Source organism: Schizophyllum commune, assembly GCF_000143185.2.
Source record: "Schizophyllum commune H4-8 unplaced genomic scaffold SCHCOscaffold_12, whole genome shotgun sequence".
NCBI lineage: Eukaryota > Fungi > Basidiomycota > Agaricomycetes > Agaricales > Schizophyllaceae > Schizophyllum > Schizophyllum commune.
In genome coordinates this window covers 1,407,100-1,423,701 of record NW_026089549.1, presented here as the reverse complement: position 1 = coordinate 1,423,701, position 16,602 = coordinate 1,407,100, and the positions used below count along the sequence as shown (strand labels likewise).

The 16,602-nt window shown below is 56.8% G+C and overlaps 4 protein-coding genes across 4 annotated transcripts; 1 reads left to right on the top strand and 3 right to left on the bottom strand.

Moving 5' to 3' along the window:
• Positions 1-4,363: 4,363 nt before the first annotated feature.
• On the bottom strand, positions 4,364-8,954 carry SCHCODRAFT_02515927 (uncharacterized protein; the record flags this gene model as incomplete). Its single annotated transcript, XM_050343341.1, has 12 exons — positions 4,364-4,762; positions 4,814-5,161; positions 5,300-5,534; positions 5,669-5,948; positions 5,997-6,736; positions 6,787-6,901; positions 6,953-7,135; positions 7,193-7,584; positions 7,639-7,784; positions 7,838-8,000; positions 8,054-8,253; positions 8,301-8,954. The coding sequence occupies 12 exons, from the start codon at positions 8,952-8,954 to the stop codon at positions 4,364-4,366; spliced, it is 3,855 nt and encodes a 1,284-aa protein (XP_050198050.1).
• Positions 8,955-9,606: 652 nt separating this feature from the next.
• On the bottom strand, positions 9,607-12,878 carry SCHCODRAFT_01105659 (uncharacterized protein; the record flags this gene model as incomplete). Its single annotated transcript, XM_003027865.3, has 12 exons — positions 9,607-9,679; positions 9,734-9,784; positions 9,837-9,890; positions 9,940-10,023; positions 10,075-10,619; positions 10,684-10,852; positions 10,902-10,928; positions 10,976-11,369; positions 11,417-11,712; positions 11,764-11,892; positions 11,943-12,664; positions 12,720-12,878. 12 exons carry the CDS (start codon positions 12,876-12,878, stop codon positions 9,607-9,609), a joined length of 2,703 nt encoding a protein of 900 aa, XP_003027911.2.
• Positions 12,879-13,377: 499 nt separating this feature from the next.
• SCHCODRAFT_02516876 (S-adenosyl-L-methionine-dependent methyltransferase) lies at positions 13,378-14,221 on the bottom strand (the record flags this gene model as incomplete). Its single annotated transcript, XM_003027866.1, has 3 exons — positions 13,378-13,560; positions 13,640-13,752; positions 13,804-14,221. 3 exons carry the CDS (start codon positions 14,219-14,221, stop codon positions 13,378-13,380), a joined length of 714 nt encoding a protein of 237 aa, XP_003027912.1.
• A 636-nt stretch (positions 14,222-14,857) lies between these two features.
• On the top strand, positions 14,858-16,270 carry SCHCODRAFT_01105977 (uncharacterized protein; the record flags this gene model as incomplete). Its single annotated transcript, XM_003027620.2, has 6 exons — positions 14,858-15,021; positions 15,202-15,385; positions 15,426-15,571; positions 15,679-15,787; positions 15,833-15,901; positions 15,947-16,270. The coding sequence occupies 6 exons, from the start codon at positions 14,858-14,860 to the stop codon at positions 16,268-16,270; spliced, it is 996 nt and encodes a 331-aa protein (XP_003027666.1).
• Positions 16,271-16,602: the final 332 nt, after the last annotated feature.

The following is a 16,602-nucleotide window of genomic DNA, read 5'->3' as shown; positions in this document are numbered from 1 at the left end:
ACATTGCCGATGGGATGGACTAATGCGGTCCCTATATTCCACGACGATGTCACAACTATCCTACGGCCTCTTATACCGGACATAACGATTCCGTATATCGATGATGTACCGATACGAGGACCGGAAACCCGCTATGAACTTCCGGACGGGTCTTTTGAGACTATCCCGGAAAATCCAGGCATCCGACGCTTTGTTTGGGAGCACTTGCTCAACGTCAACAGAGTGTTACAACATATGGGATATTCAGGCGGCACCTTTTCGGGTCTTAAGTCGCTTTTGATAGCCCTTCAAATACTAGTCGTCGGACATCTGTGCACATACGAGGGCCGACGACCGGAGGAAGACCGCGTAGGCGTCATTGAGCGCTGGGGCCCTTGCCACGACGTCTCTGAAGTCCGGCAGTTCCTCGGCCTCACCGGCGTTTTCCGAATGTTCATAAAGGACTACGCTGTCAAGGCAGACCCTTTGGTGATGCTCACGCGAAATGGCGTACCCTTTGCGTGGGAGTTACCTCAGAGCTACGCGCAAAATGAGCTAAAGACCGCTCTATTAAAGAGTCCGCCGTTGAAACCCGTCAGTTATAAGACCGACTGGGACACTGTCCTCGGCGTCGACACATCTTATATAGCGGTTGGGTGGTTCATCCTACAAATAAATCCGAGTGATGTAAAGGAGTTCTACTACTGTCGCTTCGGATCAATGCTCTTGACAGAGCGAGAGGCTAGGTTCTCTCAACCTAAGCGTGAACTGTTTGGCGTCATGAAGGCCTTACAGAGCGCGTATCACTGGCTTGTTGGGTGCCGGAAACTGGTCGTGGAGACTGATGCTAAGTTCCTCAAGGGCATGCTCAGTAATCCAGGCTGCGGCCCCAACGCCAACGTCAACCGGTGGATCGAGCAAGTCTTGTTCTTCCACTTCACGCTTCGCCATGTACCTGGAAAATCCCATGCGATCGCGGACGCACTATCGCGGCGACCGTGGCAGCAAGGAGATCCAGTGCGAGACCCGGCGGACGAGGAGGAAGATGAGCCACAAGGCTTGGATGGATTCGAAGTCAAGGATGGTCTGCCTGACGACACCTTGCCTATCGAAGACTTCCGAGATAAAATCGATACACGCGGAGGCTACCTCCATACCGAACTTGACGAGCTAGATCGAGACAAGGTCTTTGCGAAGGCTCGTCGAGTTAAGGAGGCTTTTACCCAATTCAAGGATGAATGGCTTAATCCTAAAATCACTCAGAGCGCGCCCGGTCTGTTCGTATTTAACCAGGCTGAGCCCTCTAGACGGAAAGGTCCTATCCGCCTACCGGACCCGATCCTGAACCTGAACGACGAGGAGACTCTAGCGAAATATCGCGAGTTCCCGCGTTCGAAAGAATATCTTGAGCTCGATGATCTACTATGGGACCTACGCGATTACTTCAACTGGAACCCGGTGGATATCACCGAGGAGCGCTGGGAACAATTATGCAAGCTCGCTACTGAGTATCGCATGACAAAGACCGGCCGAATCTACAAGATACTACAGGGTGGTCGCACCGCTCTACTCATATGGCCGCGCGACCGGTGGTTCATTATGAACGCCGCGCGCGAGGCTAGCATTAATGGGGAAGCCGAGGAATTACTCGCCCTCATTTCCAGTCGCATGTGGTGGCCAGGAATGGAAGGGGACGTCGAGCAGTACTTAGCTGCCGGCGACTCCGTACCTAAGTCCGACCGTGCCACCGCGACGCTACCCCACGTACTGTACCTCCAAAGCGGTCCAGTCTCCGTCGTTCGACCCTCCGGGTCCGAGCGTACCGAGGCCACGGGCAAGGAACATCTGGTGCAGGAACTGGAAAAATACCACCACTTAAAGCCAACGGACGCGTCGGCAGTTGCCGAGCTGGTCCTTTCGGAAATGGCCGACGGACTCAGGCGACGCGACGAGCCAACCCAAGTCCAGACGCTAATTTCTTCTGAGTCAATCCCCGAGGGATTGCCTCACCCTTTGCCCACTTGGGCGGTCGAACAAACACTACCTGAGGGAATAGCTCATGGTGTGGGGGACTTCGACGTCGAGCTAGAGCGTGCTAAGCTGGAAACAGCGGAATTTAATCGCATACGCTCTGCACAACTGAAGGACGCCGGGTTCGGAGAGTCTAGCGACTATTATTGCATGACGATCCATACGCCCGACCCCCTCTCCATATATGAGCAGCTTGTGGAGTATCCTACCGCGTCGCGGAAGAATAAACACCGACTTCTTGATCAGGATCTCGAGACCTGGCTCAGATGGGTGGAAAACCCGGACTTTGCCACAAACAAGTCCGCCTTCGACCTCGCGGCTCCGATCGCCGAGCGGCTGCGAAGAAATTATGTCGTATCCGGTGGGAAACTCTATCGCGTCGAACGCGATGAGCTACCACAACTCTATGTGCCACAAAATAAGCGCATCGAAATGCTGCAACAAGCGCATGATAGCTTAGGCCATCGAGGAGTGTACGCGACACAACAACTACTGTCAGTACGGTTCTACTGGCCTGGACTGAACGAAGACGTGGAGTGGTTCATACAGACGTGCCACCCTTGTCAAGAACGCTTGAAAGCACTAGCGCGCATACCGCCGGTGGTAACTTTCACGCCATCTTTATTCCAGGTCGTCCACATAGACACCATGCACATGACGCCCGCATCGAGAGGCTTCAAATACATTGTCCATGCAAGGGACAGTCTCTCTAATTGGCTGGAAGGCCGCGCGCTTCGCATTGAGAACGCGGTTACTATAGCTAAATTCATACTCGAGGAAATACTCTGTAGATGGGGTTGTCCCGAGGAAATCGTGACCAATAATGCGTCCCTTATGAAGTCCGCTATGCGCTGGATTTCTAAAGAGTATGGCGTCCGCCATGTCCGCATATCGGCCTATAACTCTCAAGCCAATGGAAAAGTTGAACAAGTACATTGGGATATCCGGCAGTCGCTAGCGAAAGCCTGCGGACCGCAGCTAAACAAATGGTATAACCACCTACACTTTGTGTGGTGGGCCGACCGCGTAACCTTACGGAAGCGACTCGGAGTATCGCCATATTTCCTTGTGACAGGAGCGCACCCGCTCCTGCCATTTGACATCGCCGAAGCGACCTGGCTCATTGACTATCCCCTGCGCACACTTACGCGCGAGGAGTTGATTGGGTACCGGGCCCGAGCCTTAGCGAAACATCATGCGGAAGTAGGCCTTGTCCGCTCTCGAATCGAGAAGGAAAAGTTTGAGCGCCTTCACCGCTATGAACGCGAATACGGGCATGTTATCAAACTGCTCGACTTTAAACCAGGCAGCTTAGTGCTGGTCCGGAATACTCGCATCGAGAAATCACACAGTGACAAGATGCTACCACGCTACCACGGACCCATGGTGGTCATACGGCGGACGCTCGGTGGCTCTTATATTGTGGCAGAACTAGACGGAACCGTCTTTCAAAATAAGGTCGGAGCATTTAGAGTGTTGCCCTACCGTTCTCGGGCCTCTATAACCTTGCCCGACGAAATACACTCATTAATCGACTTGTCTCCGGACGAGCTCGAGAAACTCATGGCCTCGGACGAGCCGGACGAGGACGAAGTTGCCCAAGTGAGTCCTGACGGGCTCGCGGACTTGGACGACGGAATTCTCAAGGAAATCGACGACGCTATGCCGGCGCAACCCTTACCCGACTTCTCGTTCCCTGATGGGCCAGAAGTCGAAGCGCAGGGACGACCGGACAGCCGAGACGAGCTTGATCGTCGGGACCGTGAGGACGACGACCACCAGTCCGAGTCGGAAGGCATCGAAGTCAGTGAGCCCCCGGGCTTCCTGGACGACGCCCCCGACGAAACCCCGGACAGGGAACCCTCCCCAACTCCCGAACCTGGCGAGCGCCGGTCCCGGAGGACCATCAAGCCTACGGAGAAAGTCCGTGCCGCAGGTGGGCAGAGGGAGATGAATAAAATGGCAAAATAAGGGCCATACACCGAAGGTGTACGCACAAGCGCTGCACCGGGTACAACTCTTCACGAGTCGGTCTGGATTGATGACCGCAATGTCCACGAGTTCTCTGAGGCTCTGGTATTGCCGGTTCAGACGATTTCAGGCTCGGACTTTGTGAGAACAAAACAAAATTTGTTGAATGGGTATGCCTCGACTACACAGTCCTAAGTACACGGCTATCTGATAGTAAACGAGTGTGGTGCCGCGTCCCGAACGCGAGACTACAGAAAATAAATAAACTAAGCTCAGCTCAGCCCACACCAGGCGGTGTAAGGGTCAGAGCGAGTGGAAAACGAACGTTGGACGTAACGAATGACTGGGTATACGCGCAAGTCAACGATCCAGACCATGCCGCCTACGCAGCGGGCAGTGTAGCGATGGCGGGGGTCTCCTCCTCCGTCTCCTTCGCGCTCGAGCGCGTGGTGGGCTTGCCGGACTTCTTCGCAGCGCGGCTGGACGAGCGCGACGCCTCCTTCTTCTTGGGGGCGACGTTGTCGACCTCCATCGCCTCGGCAGCGTTGCTGGCTCCCTCGGTGACCTGAGGAGCCTTGGCCTTGCCAGCCTCGGAAATGGCGTCGTCCAGCTCGGCCTCCGAGTCAGCGGCCAGAGCGTTCGTCAACGCCGCCTCGGCGCGTGCAGCGGTCGCCGGAGAAGCATCGCGCTTCGCGCGCGCCTCATCGTCGACCTTCTGCACCGTCTCCGAGCCTGTAGAACGGCTCGTGCGACGCGAGCCCGGCACGCCTTCGTCGTCCGACTATAAGCTCGAATGAGTACCATTACAAACACATCGATTCAGACCACGTACCGCGTCGAACTTGCTGAAGACCTCGCGCGCCGTCGCGCGGCGGTACACCTTCGAAAGAGTGCGGCGCGTGCCGTCCATCGCGGTGTGTGCAGCGCACAGCGCGCCAAGGTTCAAGGCGGACGCGTTCAGGACCGCCGTGACCTGCGCCAGGCTATGGACGACCACGCCTAGATCGAACTCGCCGTCCCCGTACGACTGGCGTCCGAGGGTGTTCGCGCGATCGAAGATCGCACTCGCACCTTCCCCGAGCGCCGTGGCAATCGGGTTCGCTCCGTACATACCCTCGACCATAAGGCCTTGGGTACCGTACTGAGAGAAGCCGGACGCCGAGGCGTCCCAGACGTACATCTGAGATGGAACTTGGGTTAGCCCCACACAACAAATAAGCGGCAGAAGATGGACGCACCTTAGCAGCAGACCCTTATTTCCATTACACACCACATGAAGTGGACTGGCCGGCCAAGTTTAGTCCAGCTCGTGCGGCACAGGCGGCCGGCCGGCGGCTGCCACCCCACCTGGTTTGACAGGCTGGGCCGCCGGCGCCGTGTCAAGTGCAGGTGCTGGTGTTAAGAGAGTCGACGTCATGCGGAGTCGCCGGCTGCATGTGAGACGCTGCTTTTTTGCTGGGCCTGCACCGCCATATGAGATGCAGCCAACGCGGTTCGGCGGCGGCTCCACCTCAGGTCGTCCACCGCGTGTGCGCTCGCCGGTTCCAGCCAAGCTGGGGAGATACCCATTATTGGCCGGTACATTGATGGCCCATGCTCTCTCAGCCACAATGGCACGCACTCACCTTCATACTTTGTCAATGGAGATACAAGGTTATGTACATGGTACATGGATCATAGCTACTACCTACTGCTCGGCTCCCACCCTGGAAGGGTTCCCGCGTAGTCCTGAAACTTTGTCACGCATTCAGTCGCCAACGAGCCCCACATGTCCGCTTGGTTATAGGCATACGCAGCCCATCCCGCACCTTCTGTGGACGGCCTCGCAGCGTCCCCTGCCGCTTGCCATGTACCCTGCTGCTTTTCGAAGGCTAGCCGAGTCCACAGCATCTCGTGGCTTACCAGACGCTCCTCTTCTTCCCATCGCTCCAGTCGGCACTTGGCTCGCAGGAAGCTCACTCTGTATACTGCAGTACCAATCAGTATCCAAAAGAACGCTCTTTGGTCCCGCTTACGATCATGGACACCAGCGGCTTCTGTCCCATCTTCCGCGGCCGCACTGTTGCCGACCCGCCAGAACCAGGGTAAGGTATGGGAGCGTTGGCCTGTCCTGTTCTCCTCTGTCCAGTCCTTGTTGATGCGGAGGTCTTGACTATCTATCTTCGGTAGCTGCGATTCGTCCTTGCCGAGGGCGATTAGGGCGTCGCGGGCGCGGTGGTACATCCGCACGTGGCGGGCGATGCGTGCGCCTGACTTACGTAACGCTGCAAAAGCCCTTGTAGTCGTCTTGTGACTCCCTCGGCCGCGACGCACGGAGGTGCGATACAAGCGGGCTCTCTCTGCGAGGCCTAGCCTAACGCCTCGCAGGGCATCCGCTCGTTGGCCGTCCCGAAGGTCCCTCTCCAAGTCGGCCAATTCCCCGGTGATGTGCCCAGTGGTCGAGGGCAGAGTGAGCCGCTCGCGCTCTGGCAGCCCGACGTCAGGCGCGTCGGGGTCCTCATCCTCATCCTCTCCCTCTCCCTCCCTCTCATCCACCTCCCCTTCGCTCTCTGCTTCCCCTTCATCTCCAAGCCATTCCTCCACTTCTTCGTCTCCCAAGTCAACCTCGCCCTCCACGGGGGCAGCATCGAGAACCTTCGCGATCCGTGTTTCGAATTTGCAAATCCTTTTGTGTAGCTTGCCCCGTCTGAGCAGCAGCTGACGCTCTTGCGAGGCCGTCCTGTTTTGCTGCTTAGCCAGAGGAAGTAGGTTGTCCCTTGTCTTTGTGAGAAAACGCAGTGTCATCGTGACATTCTAGACACGCACTGCACACTCTCAATCCTCATGGCCTCCCTCAGCAACTCTAACCCGATAGGCTCCTCCACATCATCATCCTCATACCGCCTCGCTACTGCGAGGGCGCGCTCCGCAACACCGGGGACTAAAACGGCAGTCCATAAGGGCGCATGCAGACCCGTCATGCAAGGCTCACCTTGTTCCTCTCGTATGTCATACACGCTCTTTCCCTCTCGGCCCTCCTCCAAGGACTCACGCTCCTCTTGTAGCCACCGAGCTGTCTGCTGATCGGATAGTGTGTCCTTGAGCTCCTCATACGCGGCGCGGGCGTGCTTGCACTCGACGGAGGCCTTCATCGCCTTCTTCTTAAGGACGTCGGCTGCGTGAGGCGACCATCCTGTGAGTCAATCATTCACTGCGGCCGTTTGTCGCCCACCTAGTTGAATGATCTTCTTCCAGTTCATGTCGTTCATGAGCAGATCAAGAACTTCCTGCCTATGAGCGGGTGACATGCTCCTTGTATTGGAGGCCAGCTTCTCTAGGGTTGCCCAGAGCGTTTCCAGGATCTCGCCGTCCAGCTGGCCGGCTCCCTTGATGAAGTTGGGGGAGAATTTGGCGAAGCACTCTCGGATGTGTGCGCCGAGATGGAACTTGCCCACAGCGGCCTCAATGTCGATCGCACGGTTGGTAAGGTAGGGTCCTTCGGTTAGGCGCGTCTTGAGGTTGACGATATACTCACACATGATGTCGTAGGCGATGAGGATCTTGTGCGTTTCTGCAGACAACCCTTCTATGAGGCATGAGGTTGAGTAGTCTGTGTTCATTTGCCTACGCAGTCATACCATCAGGGGATGCTGGCGACTTTCCGACTGTAGTACGCACGCTTCGCCTTTCTGGTAATCAACGGTGGTGTGCGGGATGAACAGACCATGACGGGCACAGGCGTATGTGCCCACTCCACTGGCAGCTAAGTTGCGATCTCTCGATCGACTGCTGGCAACCGCCCGGTGATTCTGACAGGATTTCCTCTGCAGTGAATTGTCACGTGGATGACAGGTGGGGCGGTGGTCAGAGCACGTACATTGGCGGGCTCCTTGGTCACTTTGAGGTGCGTCTGGTATTGCCTGCTCCCGACGAGCATGCACTCGCCATCGCTGAGGCGCACGTCAGCGTCGGGATTGCGGGTACGCTGGTTGTTCAACTTGAAGCAACCGTCGTGCGTGAACATGGGCATGTAAAGCTCTCTGACTGGATGTTGAGTCCACTGTTTTCCTCGTCGGAGCGACAAGGTACGTACGGATGGTCTGCGTCTCTCTGGTCTTCTGGAGGCAAGTTATATCCCGGCTGGGGGCATGCTGGGCAGCGCCAAGCCAGATCTCCCGGCGGTCTAGCTATGTGGACTTGATCTCTCCGAATCTTGTGAGCGACACCTGCTTTAGCTCTCGTGATCATGTTCGTATACTGACGCATGGCGCGCAGGAATGGTCTATAGACATCCTACGCCTCGTTAGTAAGGTCACTTATCGCGTATATTCCCCACTCACCGAAACTCGATAAGGGAACGCTGGGTTGGCCATCCTCCGCAACTTCTGGACATATCCTTGGGCAGACATCCGACCCTCGCACTGCGATAGGAGGAAGTCATCCAGCATCGTCAACGTGAACGCAGTGGCTGGCTCATCCTCGGTACCCGGGTACAATCCGGTGTGCAGCAGCTGGATATCCTTATCCTCCGCGGTGGGGCACGTACACCAGTATACCGTACGACACCAGATACCCTCAACATCACCGATAATTAAACGATGTCCCTGTCGCAGGTCACAGTCCCTGAGGAGGTCACTGAGATCGCCGTCCTCCTCCTCTTCCCCCTCATCACACCAACGCTCGTCCATAGGAAGCCGGACGTGCGCGAGGGTGGCCGGGCACGGCTCTCCTCCATGGCCCAGCCAGATAACTTGGCCTAACGCGCCAAGGTCGGTAGCCGTTGAAGAGCGACCGTCATGCTTTCGGATGTGATGGAAGGGCATAGACGCGTGCTCGCGAAGGATGCAGCCTCTGCATTGCCTCTTACGCCCCAAGCAGGTCTCGCAGAGGTATGAAGCAGTAGCTGCGCCGCATTGACACTTGTGCTTGCTGGGCTCGAATCGACGCATGAGGACGTCCTCGTAGGCTGCCCGTCTATGTAACCACGCGCGCATGTGATCGTTTGAAGTCTGCAGTCTCGTTAAACGGACATCTCTGCACAGTATACGTCACGCACCTTTACCGCCGTCCGTCTCTTTCGAGGCGAAGGCGAGGGACTCCCGATATGGCCCCGTTTGCGGGGTGTAGTCGTACCACTCCCGCTCAAGGGCCGCCGCTGACCCTTCTGGGGGCTGCGGAGACGTGGGCTGGGCACGAAATCTTCCCTCTCCATATAAACTTCCTTTCCCCCCGGCGTCCGCCTGGTTGTCATGCTACGTACGACGCTGCCCTGCGCTATGGGAGTTAAACCCCCACCCTTTCGGCTTCTGGACATTATTGTATATGCTGCGAGGACGAGCGACGGGGGACGGATGAAGAGGGTGATGGGTGAATGGCTTGCGTGATTATGCCAAATCGGGCACAAGTCATACCATCAATTCTCACGAATCTGTGATCGCCAGGCACATTCCCAGCTTGTACTTCCTAAATGGGGGTATAGCCCCAGTAGCCAGTCAGCCATTGCACTGCCTCTGTCTTAGCGGTCCCTCCGTAGATGACATGGGCAAATGTACATATATCTGCATCGGCACGAGCTACATCCCAATCAAAGTACTAGAAGACCTAGACCACTGTACAAAAGAGGGCAGGCCTAGACAGCAAACGCGCTCAAGGGCCTTTCGACTTCTTGGAGCGCTTCAGCTGCATCGCGGCGGCCTTGGCAGTGGGTGTGCGTTTCCGCCTGTGAATGTGCTTAGACGTGAGCTTGAACGGTTATGGGGCTGCGGCTGCGTACAATGTTCTGACCCCCTGCTGTGCAACGGAGTCGTCCCTCTTGGTTTCGGACCTGTTCCTTACTCAGAGCATGTTTGAGACATGAAGCATACATGGGGGCGTACCTCAACTTTCGCGGAGGGATGGAAACCTCCTGCTCTTCCATCTGCACGTCCGGCCTGCAACTCTTTCAGCCGGGATTATCTATGCCCTCCCATGAACACTTACGAATCATCCACATCCTGGACGTTGCGTGGCCGTTTGGAGGCTTTCGACGGCTGACTGTCCGTGGCGGCCTTGCGCTTGCTAGCTCTGCAGATTTCCAGTTCAGTCCGCTCCCACACCCCGAAGCGCGCGACTCACAGAGTAGAACCGCTGGCACCGCCGGCGTGCACGCCTGCGCGTTGACGCATGGCCGCCACGGCAGCGTGCTCGCGCGCGCTGGCATGAGAGTCAACGTAGTCTTCGAATCGCACGCCTGGTCGGTCTTTTGCTAGGGCGGCGGTGGTCTTCGGGCAAGGGCTGAGGCTGTCCTTGTCCGGACCAGTGTGCAGCGCCCTGAGAATGCCGGCTATCAGCTTTTCGTGGTCCTTGATCTCCCAACCCACGCCGGGATAATAAGGACTGTGCTCATCATCAGGCTCCACCTCTGCATAGCCTTGGCTGTCGATAGCGAGGTGAAGCAAGCCCGTAGCGATGGCCATCACAATAACCTTCCGAGCCCATTTTTGGGGGCGTGTGCCCAGAAGGTGAGGCTTAGCCTTCACAACCCAGTCCACGTATTGCTGCGCTTTCCCGCTGGTGAACACGGATACCTGCAAGACGTCGCCCAGGTTGGTGATTAAAAAGATGTCCTGGAAACGGAAGTCTAGAGAGGTTTCTGGGATTCCGTCATCATTCGGATGCTCCTGCGCAATATAAAGCAAGCAGCCATGAGTAACACAAATACCAGATGTCGCTGTTGCTGCTCACCAAGCAGACTTGAACCATGTAGACGGCCACTAAAGCCGCGACACGGTTCGAAGTCTCTTTCGCGCGCTTGATGAGTGCTTTGGCGCGCTGCCCGATGGACATGTCGTTCTCAAGTAGGAGCGACGCAGTACTCTGGGGCTGATGCCTATTGGGACCCGCGCTACGAGACCTGTATGTCCTGTGAGTCACACGATATGTCGGGCGGCAACAGAACTCACTTGGCAGTCGTGTTCGACCTTCTCGTCCTAAAGCAGTCAAAACCAGCGAGGCGAAGGGGTGCATGGGTGCGTACCGTTGTCCTATCATAGGTCCTTCCTCCTCGTCCTCGTCCTCGTCCTCCTCCTCCTCCTCCTCGTCGCTTGTCTCCTCCGCTGGCTCCTCCTCAGACGACGACCCGGATCCATCGGACGGGGCCTTCGTCTTCCGGCGGGCTTGCGTTCTCGATCCAGACGTGCGGGCAGTCGCACCAGATGCTTTCCTGACGAAGGGCTTAACGGGCATGCTGCCACCCTCCTGCGCCTGGAGCCAATGGCGAATGAACTTGAGCATAGGCTCCTTCTTCATGCTGGATGGGTCCATGGCGTAGGGGTCAGAGCCTCTCTCGGGAGCAGGCTCCGGAAACGCGCTGGGATCCAACTCTGCCCGTAGGTGGCTCCAACGAGTGGCCTTGGATTGATTGTGAAAGCCTATCAGACAGATGAGCTAAGAAACCTTTGCCAGCGGCGAACCTTACTCATGGCGTGGGCGATATACTGCCTGATCACATTTCGCAGTAATTTCGTGTTCGCGCTGTCAGGAGGGTCCGCCAGCAATCTCGGGTAGTGACGAGGACGACGTTTGACCTGAGCCCAACTCGGCAAAGAACCGCCTTCTATCTGGTCGCCCATTGCGGCGATGCCATCGTCACCGTCCTCTAGTCCGAAGATCTCGGCAGCCCAGCCCTTGACGCGGTCTGACAACTGGCCGCGTGCCAGCCAATTTTTCTCCTTCTCCGCGAACAACGGGCCGTTCTTGACGTTGGGTCCGACACTGTGCACTGATCAGGCGCTAAAGATGTATGAAAAACAGGCTGCCACTGACTTGACCATTTCCAGCTCTCCACTTTCTTCGTCGACCCAAGCAGCAACCCCGACAACAGCCACACCACCAACTTCCATTGCCCAATTCAAGAAGCGCGCAATGGTCTGTCGGCAGTGACTCTTGCGAAACCTGAGAGGCGATCAGATTAGTTGGAAAGAACAGCAGCACGTAGGGCACACCATGTTCGGTCTTGCTTGGCCGGTTGGCCGATGTTGATTGCTCGGGCTCTAGCTTTGAAGGCTTCCACCTCGTCCTCCGTGAATTCGTGGCGGATCTCCTTGTTGACTTTTTGTTCTATCTGAAATGGCGTACCAGGCGTCTCCCTAGCGAGCCGTCGGCGGACCCTGTCCCACACCTCCGGGCGACTGTGGCGGGAGACGGCGCACCACGTGACATGCGTGTGGTACGAGGGCTTAGCCGGCCCGTGCAGTACCTCGTCGTCCTCATCGTCCTCGTCCTCGACCGCCTCCGTCTTATCCCTGTCGTCTTCTCCTTGGCCGCCGGAGTCAGCTTCTTCCTTCTCCTTCTCCTTCGCCTTTTCCTTCCCCTTCGCCTTCCCCTTCGCCTTCGCCTTCGCCTTCGCCTTAGCTCTCGCCATCTCCCCCTCCTCCTGCTCCTCCTGCTCCTCCTCCATGTTCCCACCCTCATCCACCTTCCCCTTCCCTTTCCCTTTCCCCTTCCCCTTCCCCTTTCCCTTCGTCTTCCCCTTCCGCTCCCCCCTCTGCTTCGTTCCATCTGGACCATCGCCGCCGTCTTCTTCAGGTTCCTGTTCTTCGTCCACGCCACCTGACGAGCGGCCATTACCATGCGAGGGCTTCTTGGTTGAACCATTGATAGCCCCGTGCCGATTCGCGGTTGAGCCGTCGGGATCCTCCATCGACCTCCAGTATGCCTTTACGGCCTGATATCTGTGTCAGCGCAGTACATCCAGCTACAATGATACACTTGGGGCTTACCTTCTCAAGCTGCTTGCTGGAAACCCGTATCTCCTCATCGCGGAGGGGGAGCAAGTGAGCTACGGCTGACTTAGCCTCCCTATTGCGCCGCTGATCAGCAGGCACATTGCGCTGCAACCATATTTTCTCGGAGGTGGTGAGAGACGTGCGGGAGTCCATGTCTGCGACGATGTCAGGTCAGATGGCGGTCTGGAATGTCAGGAGAAGGCGACCGTGTTTTCACATCAGCCGGTCGCCGATTTGTCACGGTCACATCGTCCTGTGACGTGCTTATGATAAACCGAAGCTTTTGGTTATTGGGAGGAAAACCCCAGGCTAGGATAAGGGGTTCACATTGACGAGCTGTGGGCTGGATATGTCTGGAAGTTGATAACCGAGGTAAGGAAACCAAGGACGGCTGCAGTGGCGTGGGAAATGTTCGCCAAGTAAGGAAGGCGGACGAAAAGCGCACCCTCGACGGAAAGCGTCCGGGCTGTAAGTGCACAAGCCAGCCTCACCACTGCCTGACGACATGGAGCCACAAATCTGCATGCAAACGTACCTGCTGCTGCTATTGCCGCGTATGTCAGGTGCGTCGGTGTGGGGCTTTAATGAAGGGCGTGCTTAGCCTCCTCAGAAGGAACAAAATATATTGCCTCATGCTGTAGGCCAGTGTCGACTATGCTGCGTGGCTCCCAAGGTCGGACCCGGTATAGACCTTCCCCAGTTGTTCCTGCCGACGTCGGGCAATTGCTGGGTCATGCACGCGATGGATGTAGTATGGGGCTGAAGAGTTAGTCCACGACATGGACCGCTCGGGGTATTTCCGCTCTGTCACCTCCAGCGTCCTCTGATCAGGGTACTCCTGCATGAGAGATGACCGTTAGAGTATACTTCAGCATGGAGAATGGACGGACGTATATCAAAAAGCCCGCTTTCACAACCTTGTACTGCCCGTGTCGCGTCTGCTTGCCGCTGATGAACAGGTCAGTAGCTATGACGCATGCACCATGCTTCATGAGCGGAAGGAATGAGTCCAAGATCTGCAGGTTCACTACGACAGTCAGACATGTGTTGCAAATGAGCAGGTGGACAGGAGCCTCACACGTCGCTGAGAACTTCAGGTTATTCACAACAACGAGGTCGGCCTTTTTCATCCACTCCTTGACCGCCGGAGTCTTGACCATGTCTCCCCATGCCATGGTGACGCTTCCCATGCTGATGCCGTGCAGTTCACAGACGGCCAGGGCCCTATCTTTGAGGCTTTCAGCCGTGCCCATGAGCTCGTCTCGCAGCTCGATGCCGAAGGCGCTGCACCCGCTCTGGATGGCCGCCTGCACAAGCAGATTGCCAATACCACAGCCCAGGTCAACGAAGGTCGATTGGGGACCCAACTTCTGCTCCTCCAGGATCGTCTGAAAGAAGTGCGGCTCGAACTCGCCGTACGTCTTCTCGAAGTCACGTTTCTTGTTCCTCAGCTCACGCAACTGCGTCTCGCTGATGCCGTCTCGAACTTCGCGCATCACGCGCAGAGTCTCAGGGCCTGCCAGAGCTGAGGTAGTCAGCCGTGTTTCCATCATTGAAGAGGCCCACATACCCGCCCTCTGCGCCCGCCTCAAGCGATCCACTTCTCTCAGCAAGTCTGCCTTTTGGGCCTTCTCGCGTTCTCTGATCAGATAAACATTAACGCAGCGACTTCGCAGGGCAGGCAGAGGTTACCTGCGGCGGCGAGCTGCATCCCTTTCCTTTTCCTGGTATCCAGCCTTCTTCCTTTGGCGCCGGGAGCGTGCGGCAGAATCAAGGGCAACGGGCCGCCCGCCGGTTGCGCCCGAGGCGGTGTCCTCAGTAGGATCGACCCTTGGACAGAATTGAGCAGACACACACAGACTCCAATCGGGTTTACCTGAAAACACAGCTGAAAGCATCGGGCGCCGTCATGGTCGCTGACAGGAGTTCGCTGACGGATTGCCTTTTTAGGCGCGAAACGTCCCGTCGCGGGACGACGGACTCAGCGCACCGTTCGCCTGTTGCTCGTGTCAGTTGGAGCCATGCTTCCCAGCTTAGTGTTGCGTGAAGTTCGTCCATCCACCCCCGCATTTTGAAATTTCAGCTAAGACAAATCACTGTACCCTCAAGCTAACCGCCACAGCGCGGGTGCAATGGGCGTTCAGCAGAGGTCCTCACGGTATGCCAATCTCAGTGAACGCTTCGGGCGTGCTTATGGATCCTCAGAGGAGCAGCATGATGTCTGGAACAGAACGCAAAATGTCGCCATGCCAGGAATCAGATTCGCAGGCAACGCTGCTGCGTACCGCATCATATGGTGCGCTCGATCACAACTCACCTTGGACTTTTTCATGATGTTGCAACGGTCGCCTTGAAAGGAGACTGCGAGAGCTCACAAGACCAGGTGAGTAAAAAGGGCTTATCAGGCTTGCCTCGATAGCGGCCACAAGACGCGCGCGCAGGCAAGCTAGCGTTCACTCGGGGCTGAATGACTCAGGGTTCCGAAGACCCCGGTTGACGCGCGGGAAGCGCGCCTACTCCTGGGACCACAAGGTCAGCAGGCGCTTGCCGCTGAGAAGAAGGACAGCCGCCGTAACTGCGACCGACAGCAGCGATGCACGGAGGATGTGATTCACGAAAGCAAACAGACGCGTTGGGCAGCGGGCACTTCATCAACACTCGTATGTACTCATAGTAAAGGACTTACTGAAAATGCGCCAGGCCGTCTCTGGCACTCATGGACGCCCTCAGTCTTCCTTCACTTGTCCTATATGCTTCCTCCTTGACTTTTTCCAGCTGCGACCTTCCAATGCGCTTCCCACGGACACCAAACCTCCTGAGAATCATGCGAGGCTGATCTGGAGCCGGTGCGCTTCGGAATACATTGGCAAGGTAAGCGCCCGCGAGAGATTGGTATGATACACTCCCTGTACTGAAGTGCTCGCGCCTTGCACTCTCGCAGTGTCGCTTGCAGATCATGCGACGATAATGGGCGCTTAGGGAGGGCACCGTCGCATATAAGAGGTACGCGGTTCTTCGTCGCTATCCATCCTCACCACATCGACATGTCTTCACCTCCTGAGGTAAGCACTATCGTCTTTCCTTCTCACCATACTGATGATGCATAGAACATCGCGACGGCCCTTCGCACCGCCCGGGTTCTGAGCGCCCTCCTCAAGCCAGGCCTTGAAGAGATTGTATGTTACACGCCGCTCATAGGGCTGAACGCTAACGAGCCGTAGATCCGCGCCCGCGACAACACCCTGCGTTGCGCGTGCGGCAAACTTGCCAACGGCCGGGCACAGCCTTGCAACCAACCCATCTGCAAGGATTGCGGCAAGAACGAGTGCCCTCGCTGCAAGAAGCCGGCGTCGAATCCGAACCCGTCGTGCGAGTTCCATGCCGGTCCATGCTGCCCGTACTCGCACGGTGGCGCGTACCATTTCGTTACCGGACATCGACCTTTGCCCGAGAATGGCGGGGAATTGCTGGACGTGACTTTGAAGCAGGCGGAGCATATGAACGAGCTTCTTGACCACCTAATCGTACTCACCAGGGACATGTAGATACAGTACAGTAGTGGCAGGCCCGTGGCAATCTCGGATTTTCTTGCTGATCTGCAGAAACAGTCTGACGAAGATCTTCAACATCGCCCGACTCCCATCTCTACTGCCAAGGCTCAGGCAAGGGTCCCTTTTCTTATTTTCTTAACGGTTGCTATTCACGCTAGCGCGACGCAACCTGTAGTGCGTCTTCACGTAGATTAGAAACACCCCCTCAAGCTCGGGCCGCGCCGCGGTGCTGAAGAACTCGTCTTGGAATTCTGCAGCCGCCTGTTGCCGACGTCCCTCGAGTGTGATAAGTCGTTGACAACGCGGTACTGGGCAGTGCCAGAGGT